Raw genomic sequence first — 20,585 nt, forward strand, 5'->3', positions numbered from 1 at the left:
AAACGTGAATAAGAAGCCAATTCTGTCTTCACAGAGTATAACTTACAGTTATGGAGATAAGACGTGCATATAAATAGTCAATATGATAATGAGGGCAGTGAACTTGGGTGGTGCCAAGAGTGATAAAGGCAGTGGAGCTGTCAGGACTCACGGTGTCATTTACTGGGATATGTACAAGGTTAGAGACTGGAGCAAGTATCCAAGGCTAAGTCAGAGGTTTTGAGTCTAGGTGACTGATAAACTGTGGTGCTTTCAGGAAGAGGGGGAGCAACTTTTCATGAAAAATAATGAGCTCAGGTTTGAATTTCCTGAGGCTGAAGAACCCTTTGGCCACCCATTCAGAGAGGACTTAGGAGTATTGGGCCTCTAAGCTGATTTACCGTAACTTCCAAGTATGTGAAAGAATACATGCAAAAGCCTGAAATATGGAGAGGAATACCATTTCAACCAAATTTAAATGTCATCACCTTGCTATAATAATGAAAAAAGTGTATGTATTTCATTTCCTCGTGTAGGTGACTTGGAAGCACCTTCCAACCTAGTTATTTCTGAGCAGACCCATCGTTCTATGAGAGTGAGCTGGACACCTCCTTCTGACAGTGTGGATAGGTATAAGGTGGAATACTACCCAGTTTCTGGAGGGAAACGGCAAGAAGTGAGTAGATAGCCCACTCCTTCCTGGTCCTGAGATTGGGTCCTCCTCCTTAGGGCTCTGAGAGGAACGCTGGGGGGATGTAGGGGGCAGAACTGGGTCCAAGATGGCGCTCTCCATTTCTTGCTAGGCAAGCGCTTCCATTTGGGCTTAATTAGAGGGAAAGAGCTTTGCTTAATTTCTTATGGTTTTTTAATTAAGTATTTTTAATTAAGGATTAAGAGGATGCTTAATTTATCCATGAGTTTATATTAGAATCATCAAGTAGGGAGGGAACATTGAAGACCTTCTAGTTTTACCCACTAATTTTACAAATAAGGAAACAACAGCTGGGAGAATAAACTGTATGAATTGTCCAAGGTCTCATGGTAATCTGGTGGTTTCCAAAAACAAAAGACAACGGTCTCATTAAAATATAATTTCTAAGCTCATTGTAGTTAACTACTTCACAATCATAGGAGAAAAGAGGGAAGTGATGATAACATAAGTTGTTATTCTTTTTAAAATTTTTCCCCTAGTTTTATGTGAGCCGATTGGAAAGTAGCGCAGTACTGAAAGATCTGAAGCCTGAAACTGAGTATGTTGTTAATGTGTATTCTGTGGTAGAAGATGAATACAGTGAACCTCTGAAGGGCACGGAAAAAACCTGTAAGTCAGATTTAAAAACAAATCTTACCATTGTTTTATTTTTTAAGTTAAAGAGGTGACAGCCCTCGTGGGATTTTTTGTGTGTTCTTTTTAAAAAATTTTTTATCGAAATGTAGTTGATTTACAGTGTTGTGTTAGTTTCAGGTACACAGCAAAGTGATTCAGTTATGCGTATACATTCTTTTTTAGATTGTTTTCCCTTATAGGTTATTAGAAGATATTGAGTAGAGTTCCCTGTGCTATACAGTAGGTCCTTGTTGGTTATCTATATTATATATAGTAGTGTGTATATGTTAACCCCAAACTCCTGATTTCTCTGTCCCCCCTACCCCGGTCCTCTTTGGTAACCATAAGTTTGTTTTCTACGTCTGTGAGTCTATTTGTCTTTCGTAAGTAAGTTCATTTGTACCGTGTGGGACTTCTGTCAGCCTTCCAAATCATTCCTTTATTCGATATCCATTCAACACATATTTACTGAATGCGCACTTCGTGCAGGTCCTCAATAAATACTCTGTGGTTTTCTCCTTTTACTGGATGCTTCTGCCATCATGGGACCTGGCTGGGTAGTCATGGTCTGAGATATCTTAGAGGGAAAAGTACCTTTAACAGTTATCCACTTCTTAAGGGAAGATACCATGTGGGGAGTGGGACTCAGATTACCTGGAAGAGCAGCTTGCAGGAGTGACCAGCTCAGTTCTTCCTGCAGGCAGTGAGAGCTCCCCTTTTTTTTTTTACTGACTTTTGGACTCTGGCCTTTACTGGAGAAGCTCTAATGGCTTTGGCTTTGAGTAGAGCTTTGGGGAGCGATGTTCCTCACTCCTATTCCTGGTAGGGTTTCTGAAGCCATATGAAAATACTCTTTCCTTCATGGTTGGGCTCCAGGAAGAGGGGAGGCCTCTTACAAGAGGCAGGAGTGGGCGTCACTGAATCGCCTCTACTCACTGCTCAGTCCCTTAGGTCTTTATCTCTTCTCTTATTTCCCTTTATTTTAGACCATCAGAGATGGGAAATAATGTATTTCATAATGGACAGGATTAATCTGCTAATTCCTTAAAACTTTAAACTCAATCTTAGGACAAAAAATAGAAAGCTGTGTAGGTGTTAAGTGGAGAGAAGGCAGTAAGCCTTTTACTCTGCCTCATGGGCTAATCTTCTTTCTGAAGAATCCCCTAAGTTCCACTTATTAACAGATGACACCCTCATTTAAAATGTTTTAAAAAGAAAAATGAAATGAAATATTATGTTGGCTTTTTATGTATGAAATTTTATGGTTGAAGAATGAAAATGGTCAACTTACAGATGTTCTGGAAAAAGAGATTGAAATCTCAGGAAGTTGGTTTCTGTTTTGGCTTCCACATGAACTCACTAGAATGCCATTTTACACTTAAACTTCTTTGCTCTATGAAATAGTTATCACATGCAGTCCTAGTATGAGGTGGCGATAAACAATGAGATCGGGTTTTTGCGGGGAGAGGAAAGGGTCATATTAACTCTCATTGATTTCTCACAGCAACCTATTTTCTATTTAGCATATACAAATATCAATAAGTAGGAAACGATTGAAAAATGAGCAGACTGACAAGAGCTAGACTGGTGTCTTCTTTTACATTCCAACAGTGCCGGTGCCCGTGGTCAGCCTGACCATTTACGACATTGGCTCGACCACCATGCACGTGAAGTGGCAGCCAGTGGGGGGCGCCACTGGCTACGCCTTGTCCTACGAACCCATCAACGCCACAGAGCCGACCAAACCCAAAGAGGTGGGAGGCGTTTGTTTCTTTACTGTTGGGTCTTCCTGGGACTTCACGGTTGCAGAGTCCCCATTAAGGGGCAGTTACTCACGAACTCATTTATAACTTTACACCCCAAACAGAAAAACACAAGATTAGATTTGTGACCTGTGACGAATCTTAAAAAAACATCAGCATGAGAAAGGAAATGCAGGGCAGAGAAATGAAAAATCAAAGTTGTGTGAAAATCTAGCAGTCACAGATTGGTGTAATTGTCCATCCGCTGTTAGTGGAAACGTTTAATCGGAATGTGTTGTCTCCCCTCGGCATGTCGATCGGCAGATGCGCATGGAACCGACAGTGACCGATGTGCAGCTGAGTGACCTCTTCCCCAATACTGAGTACGCGGTCACGGTCCAGGCTGCCCTTCACGACCTCACCAGCGACCCCTTCACTGCGAGGGAGGTCACCTGTAAGACGTCGCCAGTTCTTCTTCCCTTATTGCTGTGAATACAACACGCTCTTTAGGCTTCTTCTTTCACCCGCTCGTGCTAACGATAATTTTGATAATTTGTGTGTCAGTTGTAGGGTTATTACTTATGGCAATCTAATTTGAGAATTAAGGTTATTTCTGGACTTATGGCAGCATCTTAAATTGATTGTAAGATTCACATTTATTTTCCCATATTTTGAGATGTATCTTACAGTCAATGGTGTCTTACAATTGCGCTTGGTGAGGTGTCAATCAGGGAACAGAACATGAAATAACGATGCATCTTACAATCCATATTGTTACAGATCCATGAAATATTGTATATGGCATTGGTGAGAAGGGAATGTCGGGTGAGTGTAGTTTTGCAGGAAGATACTAGGTTTAAGATCAAGATGTTCTAAGTTCTTGTTGAAGTAGAAACTATGGCACACATGAATGTCTGTTTCTGTTAAGTAAATGAACTCAATCCCCAAACATACTGATCATCTACGACACTCCAGTCCTGTGCTTAGGTGTTGGGAATGTACTGATAAAAATGTAGGGCAGCGTGGAGGACCCGGACCCTTTCGTGGTTTGCACTTCTCTTGTGTGTATTGTTCAGCCCCTTTTGTGTTTCTGGTTTGCTTCACTAGCACTTAGGTGCTTTTTCTTGAAAAGTGACAGTGATTGCTCTTAGGATCCTGGCCTTACCCAGCCAGTAGTTTTGTTTCGTGCTTCTCAAGGTGGGCGTGCTGGGATTCTAAGTATGTCTTGGCTTAAATTTGGTGAGTCTCAGAACACATTTCGAAGGAAATTAAGAAGTTGGAAGAAACGTTCAAGGGGGAGCGGTGTTGAGACAGAAGCATGATGAAGCAGAAAAGGGAAACCCCGCAAGGTGGAGCAGGATACAGTCACTGACAACAAATAATCATCTTTCATATGTCGGATCCTGTCTGGAGCTGGTGGTTTGCGGCAGTGGGTCGACGGCAGGTGGAGAGAGCAGGGAGCGGCTGAAAGACGAATGCGGCCATGGATTTAGATGTGGGGCTAGACTGCTGCAGTAGGGGAGGAGAGGGTACAGAGAGGGGCTGAGAGATGAAAACGTTGAAGGGATGGAGGTGCAGAAACATGGAAGTGGAGACAGAGATTCAGGAAGAGAGGTTTACAGACTTGAAAGGAGAGACAAAGGAAGTGGGTTAAAGAGGCAGCTCGAGAGAGTGAGATGCGTCTCATAGAACAAGAGAAAATCTCTCCATTAGTTATCCTCCTGGTCCTTTGTAAGGTAAAGCTTTGTTTGACTTGGTGAAAATTTATGATTTGGATTTTCTTCTCACCGTTTGGGCTCCTGTGGGTTTTCTTGTAAGCTTATTGGTTGCTTAATTTCGTCTCATCTTCATGCTTCACTCTTATTACCATTTGTTTTTCTATCACGTTCTTCAGGAAGCGTGACTCATTTTGATTTCTATCTTAACCAACTTAAATATCTGATAAAGACACATGAGCTGTACATATATGGTGAATTATGATTTATTATAGCTGAGCAGCAAGTAAGAGCTTATTTAAATAGAGCGGGAGAAAGTTAACATATAAATGAGAAGTTAGAGTTGTGATAAAAATTTAAATTTATCCTGTTTTTAAAAAGCCTCCTTAAGAAGAATTCAGCTGTACCTGGTAGAATCAAAGTGCTTTTATCATCATAGCCAATTTGTTTAGTTACTTTGCTGCACACCTTTAAGTTTTCTCCAAACAACTTCTTGAAAGCTTGTGTGGATGCTTTGGAGCTTTTTGGCTGAGAACCACATCTGGCCCCAATTTCTCATGCATTTGCAGTGCCTTTGCCCAGTCCTCGAGATCTGAAACTCAGAGATGTGACTCACAGCACCATGAACGTCTTATGGGAACCTGCACCTGGAAAAGTGCGTAAATACATTGTTCGCTACAAAACACCGGAAGAGGATGCCAAAGAGGTAGGTTGAGATTAGAAGGGGTTTAGAAATATTTGTTTAGTCCTAGTAGGTTTAACAGAAGCATCTAAACAAGTATTATGTGTTTTGAATACTTGTCACTTTATGAACATAGTGTTGGAAACGTTATATATTTATAGAGCACTATTTGAATATTGGTAATATATTGGACTGTCTTGCATTTAGTTTGGAAATGTTTTGCTGTGTGATATTAATCCTAAAAACATCATCCCTTTGTAGATAAAGAGTTATAGAGTCTAGATGGCATTTCGCTCTCCTGCAGATGCTTCATATGGTGCTCTGCATTCTACGAATTACTAAAACATGTCATAATAACGTTTCTAAAAATGAAAGCTAGCAAGGGGATGCAGGAAAGAAGAGGGGAAGTTTGTCAGGGAATGGGAAGATAGGACACTTGAGCAGGACAGAGAGAAAGTAGGAACGTAATGTCAGAGGATTGTCCCTCTGGCTTTGAGCATGTTTGAGATGATGCTGAGGTGGAGAGCTATTTCCAGGACAACCTGCTTCAAAGTGGAAGCAAACTGAGGAGCTTCACCAGCGAATGGGTTTAGAACGTATGTTTGCCTGAAGGGGCATTAATGTGAGAATCTCAGAGGCATTTTTGGAAGCTAGAAGTGGTTTCTCTAAGCACCCAGTTACAGACTGTGCTGGTCATTTAGATTGTACACAAGCTCATTTATACCTGTGCACACACTCATTTCATTCTGGGTTTCCACGTCAAAAGCAGGGCAATGACCAGTGGGTCTAATCAGCTAATGCACAGGAGAATTTTTCCTAAATGAATCGCGCAGTGATACAAAGGGAGACGGGGAAGTGGGGGAAACGATTAGGTTGTTTGAATTCCTAGGCAGTCATCATTTACCAGACACTAGTGCCAGATACAGCTCAGTACCTACATTTTTTCCACTTTGGAAACATTTTAAATGATCTCCAATTCCTGGACTCTTATGCAAATTGGAAAACACTGCTGTTTTTTGTACCACAATTCTTATGCTCTTGTGCTGAGAGATATAGCCAACAACAGAGGGATGTCAAAATTAAACTTTGTAAAAATAGTTCCACTGCTCTATTGTAGGTAGAGGTGGACAGGTCATGGGCCAGCACACCTCTTAAAGACCTCTTCTCACAAACCCGGTACACAGTCAGCGTGTCTGCGGTATATGATGAAGGGGAGTCTCCCCCAGCGACTGCTCAGGAAACCACCCGTGAGTTGTGTTTACGCTTTACTGATAATTGGAAGACAACACTGCATGCACATGTCACTGAACTAACTGGATTATTTCATTTCTTTAAAAAAAATTTTTTTTTATTGGTGTATAGTTGATTTGCAATGTTGTGTTAGTTTCAGGTGTACAGTAAAGTGATTCAGTTATACACACACACACGCACACGTATGTACGTATTCCTTTTCAGATTCTTTTCCCTTATAGGTTATTACAAAATACTGAGTATAGTTCTCTGTGCATTTCTTAATGTTATTTTTGCCAGAATTTAATAATGTTTGGGTTCATAGATTTCTTCCCATCTTCTATCTCTATGTCCATTCCTTTTATGATAATTTCTTTCCTATTATTCTACCAGCCACTGTCACTAATTCATCTTCCAGATACTTAACAAGGGTGTGTGTGTGTGTGTGTGTGTGTGTGTGTGTGTGTGTGTGTGTGTGTAAGGGGGTGAGGAGAAAGCATATTGGACGTTTTCTCTGGAAAGCATGCATTAGTTATCAATTTTTTTTGAGATCTTACTATATGTAAAGTGCTATCAGGGCTAACAAAATATAAGCATCTTTGCTCTCAGTAGTATTCCATTGTGAAGATAAAAAGTAACAATACATGGGATCATGTAAGGAAGGTGAGTTACATGGCACTCAGAGGAAGGGGAGATTCCACAGCGGGAAGGTGGAAGAATACAGGGCACCTGCAGGGGCCTCATCTTCCCTGCTCCATTCTGGGCCACCTCAAGGGATGTCGCTTTCTCTCCTTATCATGCTGCTTCCATAGCGTTTAACCCAATTATTATTGCCTGTTGGTCTTTTCCTATCTATTCTACTTCCCCCTGGCCCCTTCCTCATGAAGGCACAAACATTTATTTTGCTCAATTTTGAGTCTCTAGTTTCTCACTCAGTGCTCAGCACAGCATTTCCTAGTTAAATGGTGGTTAAGAAATTGAGGTCTAGAGCCAGCAGGGTTCCCAAGAAATATAATGGGAGCCACAGAGGTAACTCAAACTTTTCTAGAAAATAGAAAAGGTAAGGAGAAAAATGAATTTTAATAATGTGTTTTATTCAGCCCAGTGTAACTAAAATGTTAGCATTTCAACATTTATCAGTATACTAATTATTTATATTTCACATTTGTTTTGGTAGTAATTTTTTTGCAATCCGGTGTGTCTTAATTTACACTTTTCGCACATCTCAATTCAGATGCCACATTTCAAATGCTCAATAGCTACATGTGGCTGGCGGCTCCCATGGTGGACAGCACAGGGAGTCTAGAGAATTTAAATGACTTGCCCAGCCTCGCCCAGGAAGCTAGTGGTGAGGGATCAGTGCTATAGTCCAGAACTTTACTTCCTATCCAGCAACTCCCTCACCAGAGACTCAGGAGCTTCTCCTTCAGTGCCCAGCTGGTCTATACATGATCAAGGCATCTTGTCAAATTTCACAGCCTCCTCCTTAACTTCAGACAGTATCCACTTCTGCTCTTTTCTTACCATGTGAAATCTCTTAGCAACTTTAATAACCTTCTTGGCATCAGTTCTTTCCTGGAAGGGTAGTGGCTAGAGATGAAAATTTGTCCATATGAGCAGGCTGACAGATGTTCATAAATACAACAGGAATTTAAAGGGAAGTAAAGGAACAATAAAGGGCAGAAAAAGTCAGGAAGAAAGCCTAGTCAAAGCCTGTCATTTAATATATACTAAATTAATACTTGTTTTTAATCCTTAGGATTTCCTAAGAACTTTTAGATACATCCAAAGTGCACCCTTAATGGTCGGTTTGTTTTGCAGTTGTGCTTGTGAAAGTGGTATTATCTCAATGGGCCTTTTCATTGTAACTATTAGAAACAAATTTTTGGTGGCTCTGGCTTTTGTGTAGTTGGCTTTGGTTACCAGGAGATAGAGAAATAATTGACAATGAAAGCTCAGAAGTGGTGTCAGACGTTCCAAATTGCTTGTGCTGCAAACCAGCTGCAGTGCCTGGTCAACAGAAGGGCTCTTAGTTGGGATTTCAGCCATCATCAGCACTGCAGGGCTGGTCCTGTCTCTGAATAGAGTTGATACAGTCAGCTTCACATTGTGTGTAAGGTTAGTGATCTGCAGGAAAAGCTTATGCGTGGATTACTTAGATCATAAGATTTCATGGGCCATGAAGGTCCATGAAGTCTCTGATATTATGGGCTAAAGTTTGTGCTTCTGTACTGCTGTGCAAAAGAGTCCAGCGTTTTCCTTAGATTCTCAAAAAGTGGGAGGGACAAAACGATGAAGAACCACTGTGTTAGAACAGTATGACTAAACGGTACCTTTAAAAAAAAATCACCATTTTAATAGACGGGAAGTAGTCTGTTATAGCCATAAAATGCTTGCAGTTTTCAGGGCTCTCTCTCATATTTACTTTCAAATGAACTGAATTGGTTAGATACTTGGTTCTAAGCAAGGTTGTCAGCCAGTTTTCCCATGTCCGTTAAAAACAGAACAAGGCAGTTTTATTATATTAAGTTTGGGGATCATATCGAAAAACAATCGTGCCTTTTCTCGTGACAGGCACTGTGCCAGCCCCAGCAAACCTACAGATTACTGAAGTAACACCAGAGAGCTTCAGAGGGACTTGGGATCACGGAGCTTCGGATGTGTCTCTCTACAGAATCACCTGGGCACCTTCCGGAAGCACAGATAAGATGGAGGTAGTGTTAACTCTCTTTTGCTCTCTCTCTTTTTTGAGATCGCATTTCATTATAGGGACTCTTGTTTGAAATGTGTATTACCTCTGTTGACTGAAAAGCATCCTTCCCTACTAGTGACTTTTGAGCTCATGGTGTGCGTCAAAGCAGGAGGAATATCTGGCTAAATGATGTCAACCAACTGCCATGGAGTGCATGATGTAGCCGGTGACTTAACCTTGTGTGGGTTTGTTGTTTCTTCCTCTTTCCCTAAGACCATCCTAAATGGAGATGAGAATACTTTGGTGTTTGAAAACCTGAACCCGAACACTCTCTATGAAGTTTCTATTACTGCCATTTATCCCGATGAGTCAGAAAGCGATGACCTGACTGGCAGCGAGCGCACAAGTAGGTGTTCAGCCTTCAGTAGGACATTGTTATCTTAAAATGAACAGAATAGAGCTATGCCTATATTCGTAATATTTCCCCATATTCTGTTTTTTGTAGTGCGTTTGATACCCTTAACAACACAAGGTAAGAATTTGCTGATTGTACGGATGACCAAATAATGAATGAATGAATGAAAAATAACACAAAATCCATTGCAAACAGGCCTTCTGCTTTTAAATCGTAAGGTGTTGATTGGGGCCTCTTTTAAACAGGTCTTTCTCAAAAATCTTTGCTCTTTGCTAGTATTTGTTGAGGAGTCATTTGAGAGTCAATGACCATCATTTACTGTCAGGTCAAATTTAGTTCTAAACCTAGGGGCAAGAGGGGAATAAAGACACAGACCTACTAGAGAATGGACTTGAGGATATGGGGAGGGGGAAGGGTAAGCTGGGATGAAGTGAGAGAGTGGCATGGACATATATACACTACCAAACATAAAACAGATAGCTAGTGGGAAGCAGCTGCATAGCACAGGGAGATCAGCTTGGTGCTTTGTGACCACCTAGAGGGGTGGGATAGGGAGGGTGGGAGGGAGGGAGATGCAAGAGGGAGGAGACATGGGGATATATGTATAGTATAGCTGATTCACTTTGTTATACAGCAGAAACTAACACACCACTGTAAAGCAATTATACTCCAATAAAGATGTTAAAAGAAAATTTTAGTTCTAAGCCTAGAAGTATACAGCTCTCTTGATTTCCTTGGGAACAGTGCATATTTGTGGGAGAGGCACTCTCCAGTGTGTTTACTCTGTTTCTCAACAATCCTTTTTCAGCTCCAAAAAGTGGCCCACGGAACCTTCAGGTGTACAATGCAACTTCTAACAGCTTGACTGTTAAGTGGGATCCTGCTAGCGGTCGTGTGCAGAAATACAGAATCACCTATCAGCCTTCAGCAGGGGAAGGCAATGAACAAACGGTAATTCATTTTGAAAAAACGTGACTTGGATAAGTTCTACCCTCTCCGTCTCAAAGCCCTCTCACTCCCAGTGTTTAGTTAGTCACACTTACTGTTTTGAGAGTTGCAAGATTTACTGTATTGCATGGAATTTTCTGGCTTCATCCCTGATGGAGCCTCACAGCATCAGGCATGTGCTTCCATGCATTCATGTTTTCCTTAAAAACTATTAGGCACGGGTCATCCATGAAAATAGCTAGATTTCTGACTCTATTTGTATTTTCATTTCTTACATCTCTAACTTGATCAAGTGTTGAGAGTTTGCTAAACTTCCATTATTCTAATTTTTCTGTTTTTTTGCATGTCATAAGGTATCTTCTAGATCTGATGTTTCTACATCTGGGTATCTGTTCAACCTAACCTATACTATTTATCACTTTTACATTTATCCAAATGGAGGTTCCTGAGAGGGACTGTAGGACTACTGTAAACTCGGCTTTCCTCTTCTTTTTCTTCCCAGCCTTCCCGTATTTAACAAGAACCCTTGTCCATTTACCTTGCTTACTTTAGTTGTCTGTCTTTGAACCTTCTTCAGCTTCGTTGTATGAAATGTGTGATCAGAGCTGCACACATTACCCTGAGTCAGGAAGCAGCATGATTTTTACACAGATAGGGCGATGCTTTCTGATTTATTTCAAATACCTCTTTTGGTGAGGTCTAGCATTCTGTTGACTGTTGGGGGCTGTGATTTTTCCTCATGTTGCCTTAGAGAGAGTGAGTTATTAACTTTTAATTGTCTGACTCTCTGAGCTCCAGCAAATGGGTCATACCTCTTCCCAGTTTAGAGGTGTTAGCAGAGGTAGATGCTGGCAGTGGTTAAAGGTCTCTGAACCTGCGCGGGAAGTGGGTTTAGCTGAACTAATGCTCTTGTGAGCTGCTGTGTTGAGGTTTCCATAGATCTAGACTTAGGTAGTGTGCTACATTTGGATTAAGAATTTCTTATAGTTTATCAATAGTAAACTAAATACCAAGTGTCATCAACTGGCTTTTATATAAAATAAGACACATTGGATGGACTGATAATTTAATGGCAGAAACAGAACTTTCGTCTGTGCCAGGCCAGATTTAGGCAAAGCTTGTCCTTAGCATTTCTGTTCTTGGTGATACTGACCACCCAGCTGCTGCCCTGGGTCTCTCTTTCCTGTCTCTCAGCTGTTTGTTATAATTAGAAGGCGTCTCATAAACTTATCCTCTGTCCAGTATTAGCTGATAAGCCCTTAAGGTCTGTTATTCTTAAGGATATTTGCATTTTAATGCTGGTCTACGAAATAGTCAAAGCAATGAATCACTGACGCTGGCATATTTTGGAGAGCTGGATGGGAGCAGCAGGCACACACCATTCTGCTTCCTCCTGAGGCTAGTTCTACTAAGTGGATGCTTTCAGATTTGTTAAGTATCAAATACATTGATACTTTGTGCTCATAACCTCAAATAGTAAATTTGTTTGAATTAGCCACTGTGGTTCAATTTGCCCCTATTGAGGGGGCTTCACTGAGGTTTTCTCTGAAACGCAGACTGCTTGAGTGGATGCGTGCTAAGTGGGAAACATCTGGACCCACCATCCACATGTGGACTCGTGGGCAGCATGCCATTTTCATGCGCTTTTAATTAGTGTGGCATAAACATCTGAATTTGGTAGACCGTTAACAAATCATACAAATTTCCTTTCAGCAAGATAACTAGATGGCCTTAAGCAATGAATAAAACCCTTCAAACTCTGTAATCAGAGGATATTGAAAAAGCTTCATACCACAAGGCTGGAATCCTGAGTGTGGCCTGGCAGAGTGTCCTGTCACGTAGTTTACACAGCTCATGCTGTTAGGGGGGCAGTTTTTGAGGGGGAGAAAACCAAACGCTTTAGATCTTTTGCTGAATCATTTAAATATGTTTCTAAAGCAAATAAAAAACATCTGTAAAAAGGTAAGAATAATACTTAATGGTGCAGAGCCTCTCCTATTGTGCAATTCTTTGCTATCTCAAAGTTCCTTTGCAGCTCACTTATGATAAATGCCTTTTTGGGGAGGAGATCTGTGAAATGTGTTTTGGATGAAATTTCACAGTGCTGGCGGCTAGCAAGTCGAAATATCTTTGTAAGGTCACCAGTTTAAGGCTTAAAATCCTTTTTATGATTGAAAGTGCATATTTTACATTTAAAATTATACCCTAAGATACATTTTCAGGTTTCACTCTGGGACCTGTTTCCAGATCTTGGCAAAGGTCTCAAACAGCTCCCCTGTAGAAAGAGCTTTTTCTAACAGATTAGTGAGATGGAGAGAGCAAGGCTTACACTTATCCCTGTTTTACTCAAGACCATGGTAGGAGGACGGCAAAACAGTGTGCTCCTACAGAAGCTGAAGCCCGACACTCCTTACACAATCACTGTGTCCTCCCTGTATCCAGATGGTGAAGGCGGTCGCATGACAGGAAGGGGCAAGACCAGTAAGTGAACCCAGTCTCCCACGGCTTTTTTTTTTTTTTTTTTTGCTGTACGCGGGCCTCTCACTGTCGCGGCCCCTCCCATCGCGGAGCACAGGCTCCGGACGCGCAGGCCCAGCGGCCATGGCTCACGGGACCAGCCGCTCCGCGGCATGCGGGATCCTCCCCGACTGGGGCACGAACCCGTGTCCCCTGCATCGGCAGGCGGACTCCCAACCACTGCGCCACCAGGGGAGCCCTCCCACGGCTTTTTAAATAACGTTCACGGGGATGGAATCACATCTTTCTCTGGAAACCCTGGGGTGACACAGCCTTTTGCTAATCTTTTAAAATGCATGTTAATAATGATCTTAATTGTTTTTTAATATCCTTACTTGGAGTCATCTGTCTCTGTTCAAGGAGAAAGACGTTTATTACTTTCTAGGATAAAACAAACAAAAACCGCTCAGGGGCCAAAATCTCTCTGGAGAGATGAGACATGTGTCAGATGATCACAGACATTCTTTCCCTTATTCAGGACTGCAGCAAATATTTGTGGGGTGGGGAGACATCAGTGAACCTGTGTTTTGTGAGCGCTGGGTTGCTAGAACCACACTGTGATGTGCTTTCCGTGCATTTCAGAACCTTTGAATACCGTGAGGAACCTCAGAGTGTACGACCCTTCCACCAGCACTTTGAACGTTCGCTGGGACCACGCAGAGGGCAGTCCTCGCCAGTACAAGCTCTTCTACGCACCCACAGCAGGCGGTCCGGAGGAACTGGTACTTATTTCCTGTAGGGAAAAAAGCACGTTTGTTTTAGCTGTAGCCAAACGATTGCAAAGTGGAGCTAAAGAGTTAACCAATTTACCTCAGTGCTGAAGAAGTTCATATTCATTCGGTAGGACTTGACAGAGGGTGGTAGGTTGGTGTCTTGTGCCTGGGTGATCAGGGAGTTTTTGCGGGGCGTTGGGGCTAGGGGAAATAATCATTTCAGGGAGTTCTGAGAGGGAGCCTGGGGTGAGTGCAGAGAAGTCTTCAGAAACTCTTATAACAGTCCGTCTGGGGGCGCATCATTACGTCCCAATATTATAGAACTTGCTTCTTGGCTTGGTCTTGAGTTAATATTTTGAGTATTATATTATTCGAAGTATTATTTCTTTTACAAGTTTTTCAAATCAGATACTTTACATTTTATTAAAATCTTTAGGTTCCAATCCCTGGGAATACCAATTATGCCATTCTTAGGAATCTGCAGCCAGATACCGCATACACTGTTACAGTAGTTCCCGTGTATTCTGAAGGTGATGGAGGACGCACATCAGATACTGGAAGGACATGTAAGTAAGAAGGCAGAAAAATATTGCTTTTTCATGATACGTTTTGCTTTTCCGTGGAAAGGCCATATAGGCCCATTGAAGAAAATTTGGAAAATTCATGATAGAGCAAAAACATAAAAATTACCCATAGTTTACCATCCAAACGCCACCAACTGTTAATATTTTAGTGTATGAAATAAAAGGTTATAATGGCATTCTTCTTCTGAAATGATAATTTCAGGATTTATAAATGTGTGTGTTATCACCAGTATTCCGTTTCACTCACAAAAGTTCATGAGCTTTGCTTTGTGCCTTATAAATTTGTGTGAAGCAGTGTTTTGTAATTGACTTTCGTAGTGTCAATTGTTGAAATCTGTTCGTCACATTACTTGATCGCACATTTCTCTGGTTTGCTGATGAAGTGCTTTCTGGCGCTGAAAATCTGTGTGCTTTCATTTGCCATTAACATCTTGAGAAACCAGCGTATAGTGGTTTTACAATTCTTTCTAGTACTGCTTAAAGGCTTTGGGGCATACCTATAAATATTTCTTTGGCTTTAAAAATACACTTGCTGGTGGCTAAAAGAGAGCAAATACAGATGACTTCTTTTGGCAAAAGATGAGCGGTCTGGAAAGATGATGTTATTGGCTAAACTAGAGTTTGGGGTTAATACATGGATTTAATTTGCATGTTTTCTAAGTCCCTATTGGGGCAGTTAACTGAGAACTGAGTGTATCTTTTCTCCCTCCTTTTGCCTTTTCTTTTAATCACAGAAGACATTCGGTATCTATTTGTTGAATGAGAAGGAATGAATGTTAGCTGATGGAATTAGATGGCTTCATCAGTGTTGCCAGTTTTCACCTAGAAGGCAGAGCTATAAAATCCTCTTCTCTATCTCTCCATTACCTGTGTTGGAAAACTGAAGCTTCTTGTCCCTTGCCCCTTGTTTGTTTATGGCCAACCCAGTGCTATTATCGTACTTTCACTAGCTTGTTTTTATTGGCAACAACTTTGCTTCCATATAGACCAAGGACATAGTTGGCTAATTTTGACTACATTTGGATTTGCAGAATTTTCATCTGCTTTTGTGTGTAGATAATTAGAAGTTTAAGGAGGACAGTATTTTATCCTGTTAACAGAGTAGAAGTTTTGGAGAAGTGATAGCAAAAGCTTGACATATATAAACAGATGTAAGAAATATGTGTTGGCTTTTCTTTCCTCAGTGGTGAGAGGGCTGGCAAGAAACGTCCAAGTGTACAATCCAACGCCAAACAGCCTGGACGTTCGCTGGGGCTCGGCGCCGGGGCCGGTGCAGCAGTACCGCGTCGTGTATTCGCCCCTGGCTGGCCAGAGACCCTCGGAATCTGTAAGTCATGCTGTCGTCGTAGAGCTCGACAGAAGAATGCTGTCGATTTTACTGTGCCTCCTGCTTTAGTTGCTGGCCCGGAACAATAAGTCAGTTGGTGTGGTACCTACCGGGTCTCCTGGAAACTTCCTTTCCTGATGAGCTAAGGCTCAAGTTTGTGTCCTGTTCGGTTGCCTGTGAGGATGCAAGCCACGGGCCTGCCCATGTGTAATGCTTAAATAATTGCTTTTGATGAACTAAAGTAAGTGTATTAACTAGAGGGTCAGTTAGCAAAAATGAATTTTGGAAAAATGCAAATTAGCTATATAAGTTGAAAACCCCAGCAGTGAATGCAAATCATTGCTCGACCTTGTCAGTCTGGGCTTTTGTTGTAACATACACGTCTTTGTTATGAAAATACCTTAAAGTTTGCCTTCATTGGCTCTTAACAAGTTGCCCAATCTATCTTCAATCCCTAGTACTATGCAGTTTTCTAAGTAGATTAATAATTTTGAGATCAGAAATTTCTAATTGGACAAGGGATAGAACACCTATGGGAAAGTAAATTTATAGACTAATTTAATTTACAAGTCTTTACCAAAATAAACAATGACAATGAACAAAGGTAAACAAGTGAGGAGCGATAGATGTGTTCTGTAAGAATACTGATTTGTATGTCCCTGTGTATGGTACGACACATTCAGACAGTACTGCCCTTATCCATTGCATGGAGTAGCTCTCTAATTTACCAGTGTGTGTGTGTGTGTGTGTGTGTGTGGGGGGGTCCCTTTTCTTATGTGTATCTAACATTCGGGATGCTTTTGGGTAGCTATCATGAGCCCTGGATGTTGTATTTGAGAACCTTTATCATGAACACAAATGGGAGATAGTTGAAGTTACTAAGCATCAAGTATGAACTAACTTTTTTGGAGAGGAAATTTCTGAGGATAAATTGCCCTTAACAGTATGGCTTGGACAGACCTTATGAGGTAGCACAGAAGGTGGTTTCTGCTGTGCTGGGCTCAGCCTTTTACTGTAAACATTATGACGCTGACTAATAAAAGACTCGGTAAGCATTTGGGCTGTGGTCAAGCAGAATCTGGTGTGTCCTCCCCTCCAGATCGTGGTGCCGGGAAATACCCGCATGGTGCACTTGGAGCGGCTGATTCCGGACACACCCTATTCCGTGAACATCGTTGCCCTCTACTCGGATGCAGAGGGGACTCCCAGCCCCGCCCAGGGCCGCACGTGTGAGGCGGAAATCCTTTCTCCACCGGGTTCCCTTGTGACTTGGGGCAGGAGGCCTGGGGGGTGGTGGTGGTGAGTGAGGAGTGTGGGGAATTGCCTCTACCTTGTGCAGGTGAGGGGAGCGCTGGGTTGCCCACAGTCACGTTCAGCCTGGAACCCTGGGGCCACGACTGCCCTCCCAGCTGAGTGACATCGTTTGGCCGTTTTCTCATCTGGTACCCCAGTTAAGGAGGGGTTTCTTCCCTTCTTCTGCCTGCGATGGGTCTTCTCACCAACTGGGCACTTTGGAAGTGTTAGGGCGCGGCCTCTCTGTTTCATTAAACAGGAGGTGCTTATAGCAGTTAAAATAATCCCTTTCTCTCCCAGTCTGTACTTTCACGTTCAAACCTAACTCTCTGTCACTGGAAGTTCAGCATGTAATCGTAGCTCTGAATGCAGCACTTTCTATTGGTTATGGTTTCACATTAGAGCCATAGATGTGTATTTCATCATAAGGGAGTGAGCAACCCAGAGAGTCGTGAAGTACCGGGGTACAGTTACTCTGCCCTGGGTCCCGTTCTTTCATGCCCCTCCCTCCACCCCTGTGTCCACTATGGTCACAGACAGGAAACTAACTCTGTTGTATTTATTTATTTAGTACCACGAAGTGGACCAAGAAATCTGAGAGTCTTTGGGGAGACAACCAACAGCCTCTCGGTAGCCTGGGACCACGCTGATGGGCCAGTTCAGCAATACAGGATCATTTATTCTCCCACCGTTGGTGACCCAATTGATGAATATGTGAGTTGGTTACTCATTCATTTGAGCATTTTGAAATCTCTTACCCGGTTGGAGGGTGAAAGGAAGCTTTCTTCTTTAGGAAGTGCTGTGATTACAGTTGAGTCTTTCTCTGATGTGATATTGGGGCCACCTGCACGATCAGTATCTTTGGGCTCATTTCTCTTCTAAACACAGGTTGAAAAATTATCTTATCTCATAAAAATGTGTATTTCTAACTATCTAATTATACCATAGGAACTGAGTCGGTGAAACATGATACCTATCATTCTGAGTTACCTAACTTAATGTTCGAGTTATGTGACTCTAAATCTTAACTTTTTTTTCTTTTTTTTTTTTTTTTTTTGCGGTACGTGGGCCTCTCACTGTCGTGGCCTCTCCCGTTGCGGAGCACAGGCTCCGGACGTGCAGGCCCAGCGGCCATGGCTCACGGGCCCAGCCGCTCCGCGGCATGTGGGATCTTCCCAGACCGGGGCACGAACCCGTGTCCCCTGCATCGGCAGGCGGACTCTCAACCACTGTGCCACCAGGGAAGCCCCAAGCTCCTATTTTTATTAATCAGAAACCCATGTAACTGCCATTTAAGAGTTTCTGATCAAGATGGGATAAGCGGTATTACCACACTTAGTTTGCCAAAGCAGAGAATCTCCTCCTTGCCATGGACAAATACGCAATTTCCCATCACTTTCTGGAAACATTAAAGATGTAATTTCCCTCCCAATTCACCATTTGGAATTAGGGGACTCCACGCTGGAATTCATGGTTTAAGTGATCCCTGCTTTTTGTAGAAGCAAAGCATAGAGTTGGAAAAAAGACTGAGAGGTCTGTCTGGTTCATTTGCTCTTCGTGGGGGCAGCTGAATGTATTTTCCATTTCTTCTTTTTCCCCTAATTAATATTAGCAAAACTGATACTTTTTTTTAATATAAATTTATTTATTTTACGTTTGGCTGCGCTGGGTCTTCGTTGCTGCACGCGGGCTTTCTTTAGTTGCGGCGAGCTGGGACTACTCTTCGTTGCGGTGCGCGGGCTTCTCATTGTGGTGATTTCTCGTTGTGGAGCGCAGGCTCAGTAGTTGTGGCTCGCAGGCTGAGTAGTTGTGGCTCACGGGCTTAGTTGCTCCGCGGCGTGTGGGATCTTCCCGGACCAGGGTTCGAACCTGTGTCCCCTGCATTGGCAGGCGGATTCTTAACCACTGCACCACCAGGGAAGCCAAAACTGATGCTCTCGAGGACAGAAACTGAGTCCGCTTTTGCTCCCCAGTGGGCTCCCAGTGGCTGGTACCACACCTGGCCCACGGTGGGCACAGGGTGCCCATTTGTGGAAGGAGTCCCACGAAACTGACACACATGGAGGAGTGGGGAAGGAAGGGAGCGCAGTGGTGCTCAGTCACGTGTGTGGAGGTGCTGTACGAGATACTGCCTTTCATCCTCACGGCTTCCATCCTTCCTTCTGAGATGCTGAGCCACAAGACTGGGAGGTGGCTGATGCGGGATTTGAGCTGAGACCTGCCCGACTCTAAAACCATTTCCCTTGCTGCACAGTGGTAGACAGTTTGCCTCGCCCTGAGCATTGTGCAAGAAAAAGAAACGATGAAGAAAACACTCCTGTTTATGGGAATACATACAAAAGTATTGATCTGGAAGTCCTCTAGCTGATGATAACTCATAATTTAACTTCCCCTGCAGACCACTGTCCCAGGCAGAAGAAACAACGTAATGCTACAGCCCCTGCAATCTGATACCCCATATAAAATTACTGTTATTGCTGTTTATGAAGATGGAGATGGTACCCATTTGACAGGAAATGGAAGAACTGGTAAATGTCTTAAACCTTTTATAATCTTTAAATTTGGTCATATTTGAGTATACACATCTCAGACACTCCATTAATACTGCATTAACATTTGTATTAGGTATTGAATCTTGTCAGAATGATATGACAACGGAATGTGTTATTAACTTTTTAAAGGTCCACTGAAAGAAGGAAAATGAGACACAAATCTGCATATTTTGCTTTGCTTGAGATAGTTTTATTCTTTGGAAAACAACTGCTTAGTCACTGAATAATGTTTTAGTTTGTGTGGTATCAGTTAAGGCTGTAGCTGTTAACTCAGTCAATTAAGTGTTCAGCAAAAAAGACCCCATCACCATAGAATCTTAAGTCATGAAAAAGAAGCAGGATGATTGGGAATCATCTTCTGTCTTTACAAATTTAGCTTTTTTTAAAAATTATTTTTTCTATTGTCCTAATGGATTACCAGGGTTCAGGCCCCTTTTCTAGCCTGCGTGGGTAGCAGTTTCTTATGGTTTAGATCAAAAGTTCTCTAATTTGGTTGCTGGAATCATCTGAGGACCTTTAAAAAGGCTTATGCCTGTACGCCACCCCGAGAGATACTGATGTTAATGGTCTAGACATGGTCCAGACCTGCTGAAGTTCTAGTGCGCAGCCAAAGTTGAGAGTCCCTGGCTGAGCGTGAAGGTGGGTTGGGCCATGGGTCCGCTGGGTTCCGTTACTGGGAGACATGGGTAAGACACTTTTCCACTTCGTTCAGCAAAAATCCACTTAAGTAAGATGATTTCAGTCTCCTTGCTACACTTAGTTGCCCAAACTCTTTTTCTACTTAAATGATCTTGACAACATTACAGGATTTGGGAGAGGTAACATTTGAAAACTCCTGAGAGAAAAGCAGGACCAGAGTGTTTCAGCTC

General features: G+C 42.4%; 1 protein-coding gene across 5 annotated transcripts in view; it reads left to right on the forward strand.

Moving 5' to 3' along the window:
• The window catches only part of COL12A1 (collagen type XII alpha 1 chain), a 113,457-nt gene that overhangs the window by 46,012 nt on the left and 46,860 nt on the right, over nucleotides 1–20,585 (forward strand). For 4 of the 5 annotated variants that reach the window (XM_049695392.1, XM_033428616.2, XM_004270109.3 and 1 more), the window contains 17 exons: nucleotides 516–655; nucleotides 1,171–1,300; nucleotides 2,918–3,060; nucleotides 3,373–3,502; nucleotides 5,333–5,469; nucleotides 6,563–6,692; nucleotides 9,250–9,389; nucleotides 9,641–9,773; nucleotides 9,873–9,899; nucleotides 10,591–10,733; nucleotides 13,082–13,211; nucleotides 13,830–13,969; nucleotides 14,397–14,526; nucleotides 15,729–15,871; nucleotides 16,971–17,100; nucleotides 17,736–17,878; nucleotides 19,563–19,692. In XM_049695392.1, coding sequence (XP_049551349.1) covers nucleotides 516–655; nucleotides 1,171–1,300; nucleotides 2,918–3,060; nucleotides 3,373–3,502; nucleotides 5,333–5,469; nucleotides 6,563–6,692; nucleotides 9,250–9,389; nucleotides 9,641–9,773; nucleotides 9,873–9,899; nucleotides 10,591–10,733; nucleotides 13,082–13,211; nucleotides 13,830–13,969; nucleotides 14,397–14,526; nucleotides 15,729–15,871; nucleotides 16,971–17,100; nucleotides 17,736–17,878; nucleotides 19,563–19,692 — 2,199 coding nt within the window. The remainder of the gene's footprint in view (nucleotides 1–515; nucleotides 656–1,170; nucleotides 1,301–2,917; nucleotides 3,061–3,372; nucleotides 3,503–5,332; nucleotides 5,470–6,562; nucleotides 6,693–9,249; nucleotides 9,390–9,640; nucleotides 9,774–9,872; nucleotides 9,900–10,590; nucleotides 10,734–13,081; nucleotides 13,212–13,829; nucleotides 13,970–14,396; nucleotides 14,527–15,728; nucleotides 15,872–16,970; nucleotides 17,101–17,735; nucleotides 17,879–19,562; nucleotides 19,693–20,585) is intronic. The other variant, XM_033428615.2, reaches the window with a different exon arrangement.

Source organism: Orcinus orca, chromosome 12 (genome assembly GCF_937001465.1).
Source record: "Orcinus orca chromosome 12, mOrcOrc1.1, whole genome shotgun sequence".
Classification (NCBI taxonomy): domain Eukaryota; kingdom Metazoa; phylum Chordata; class Mammalia; order Artiodactyla; family Delphinidae; genus Orcinus; species Orcinus orca.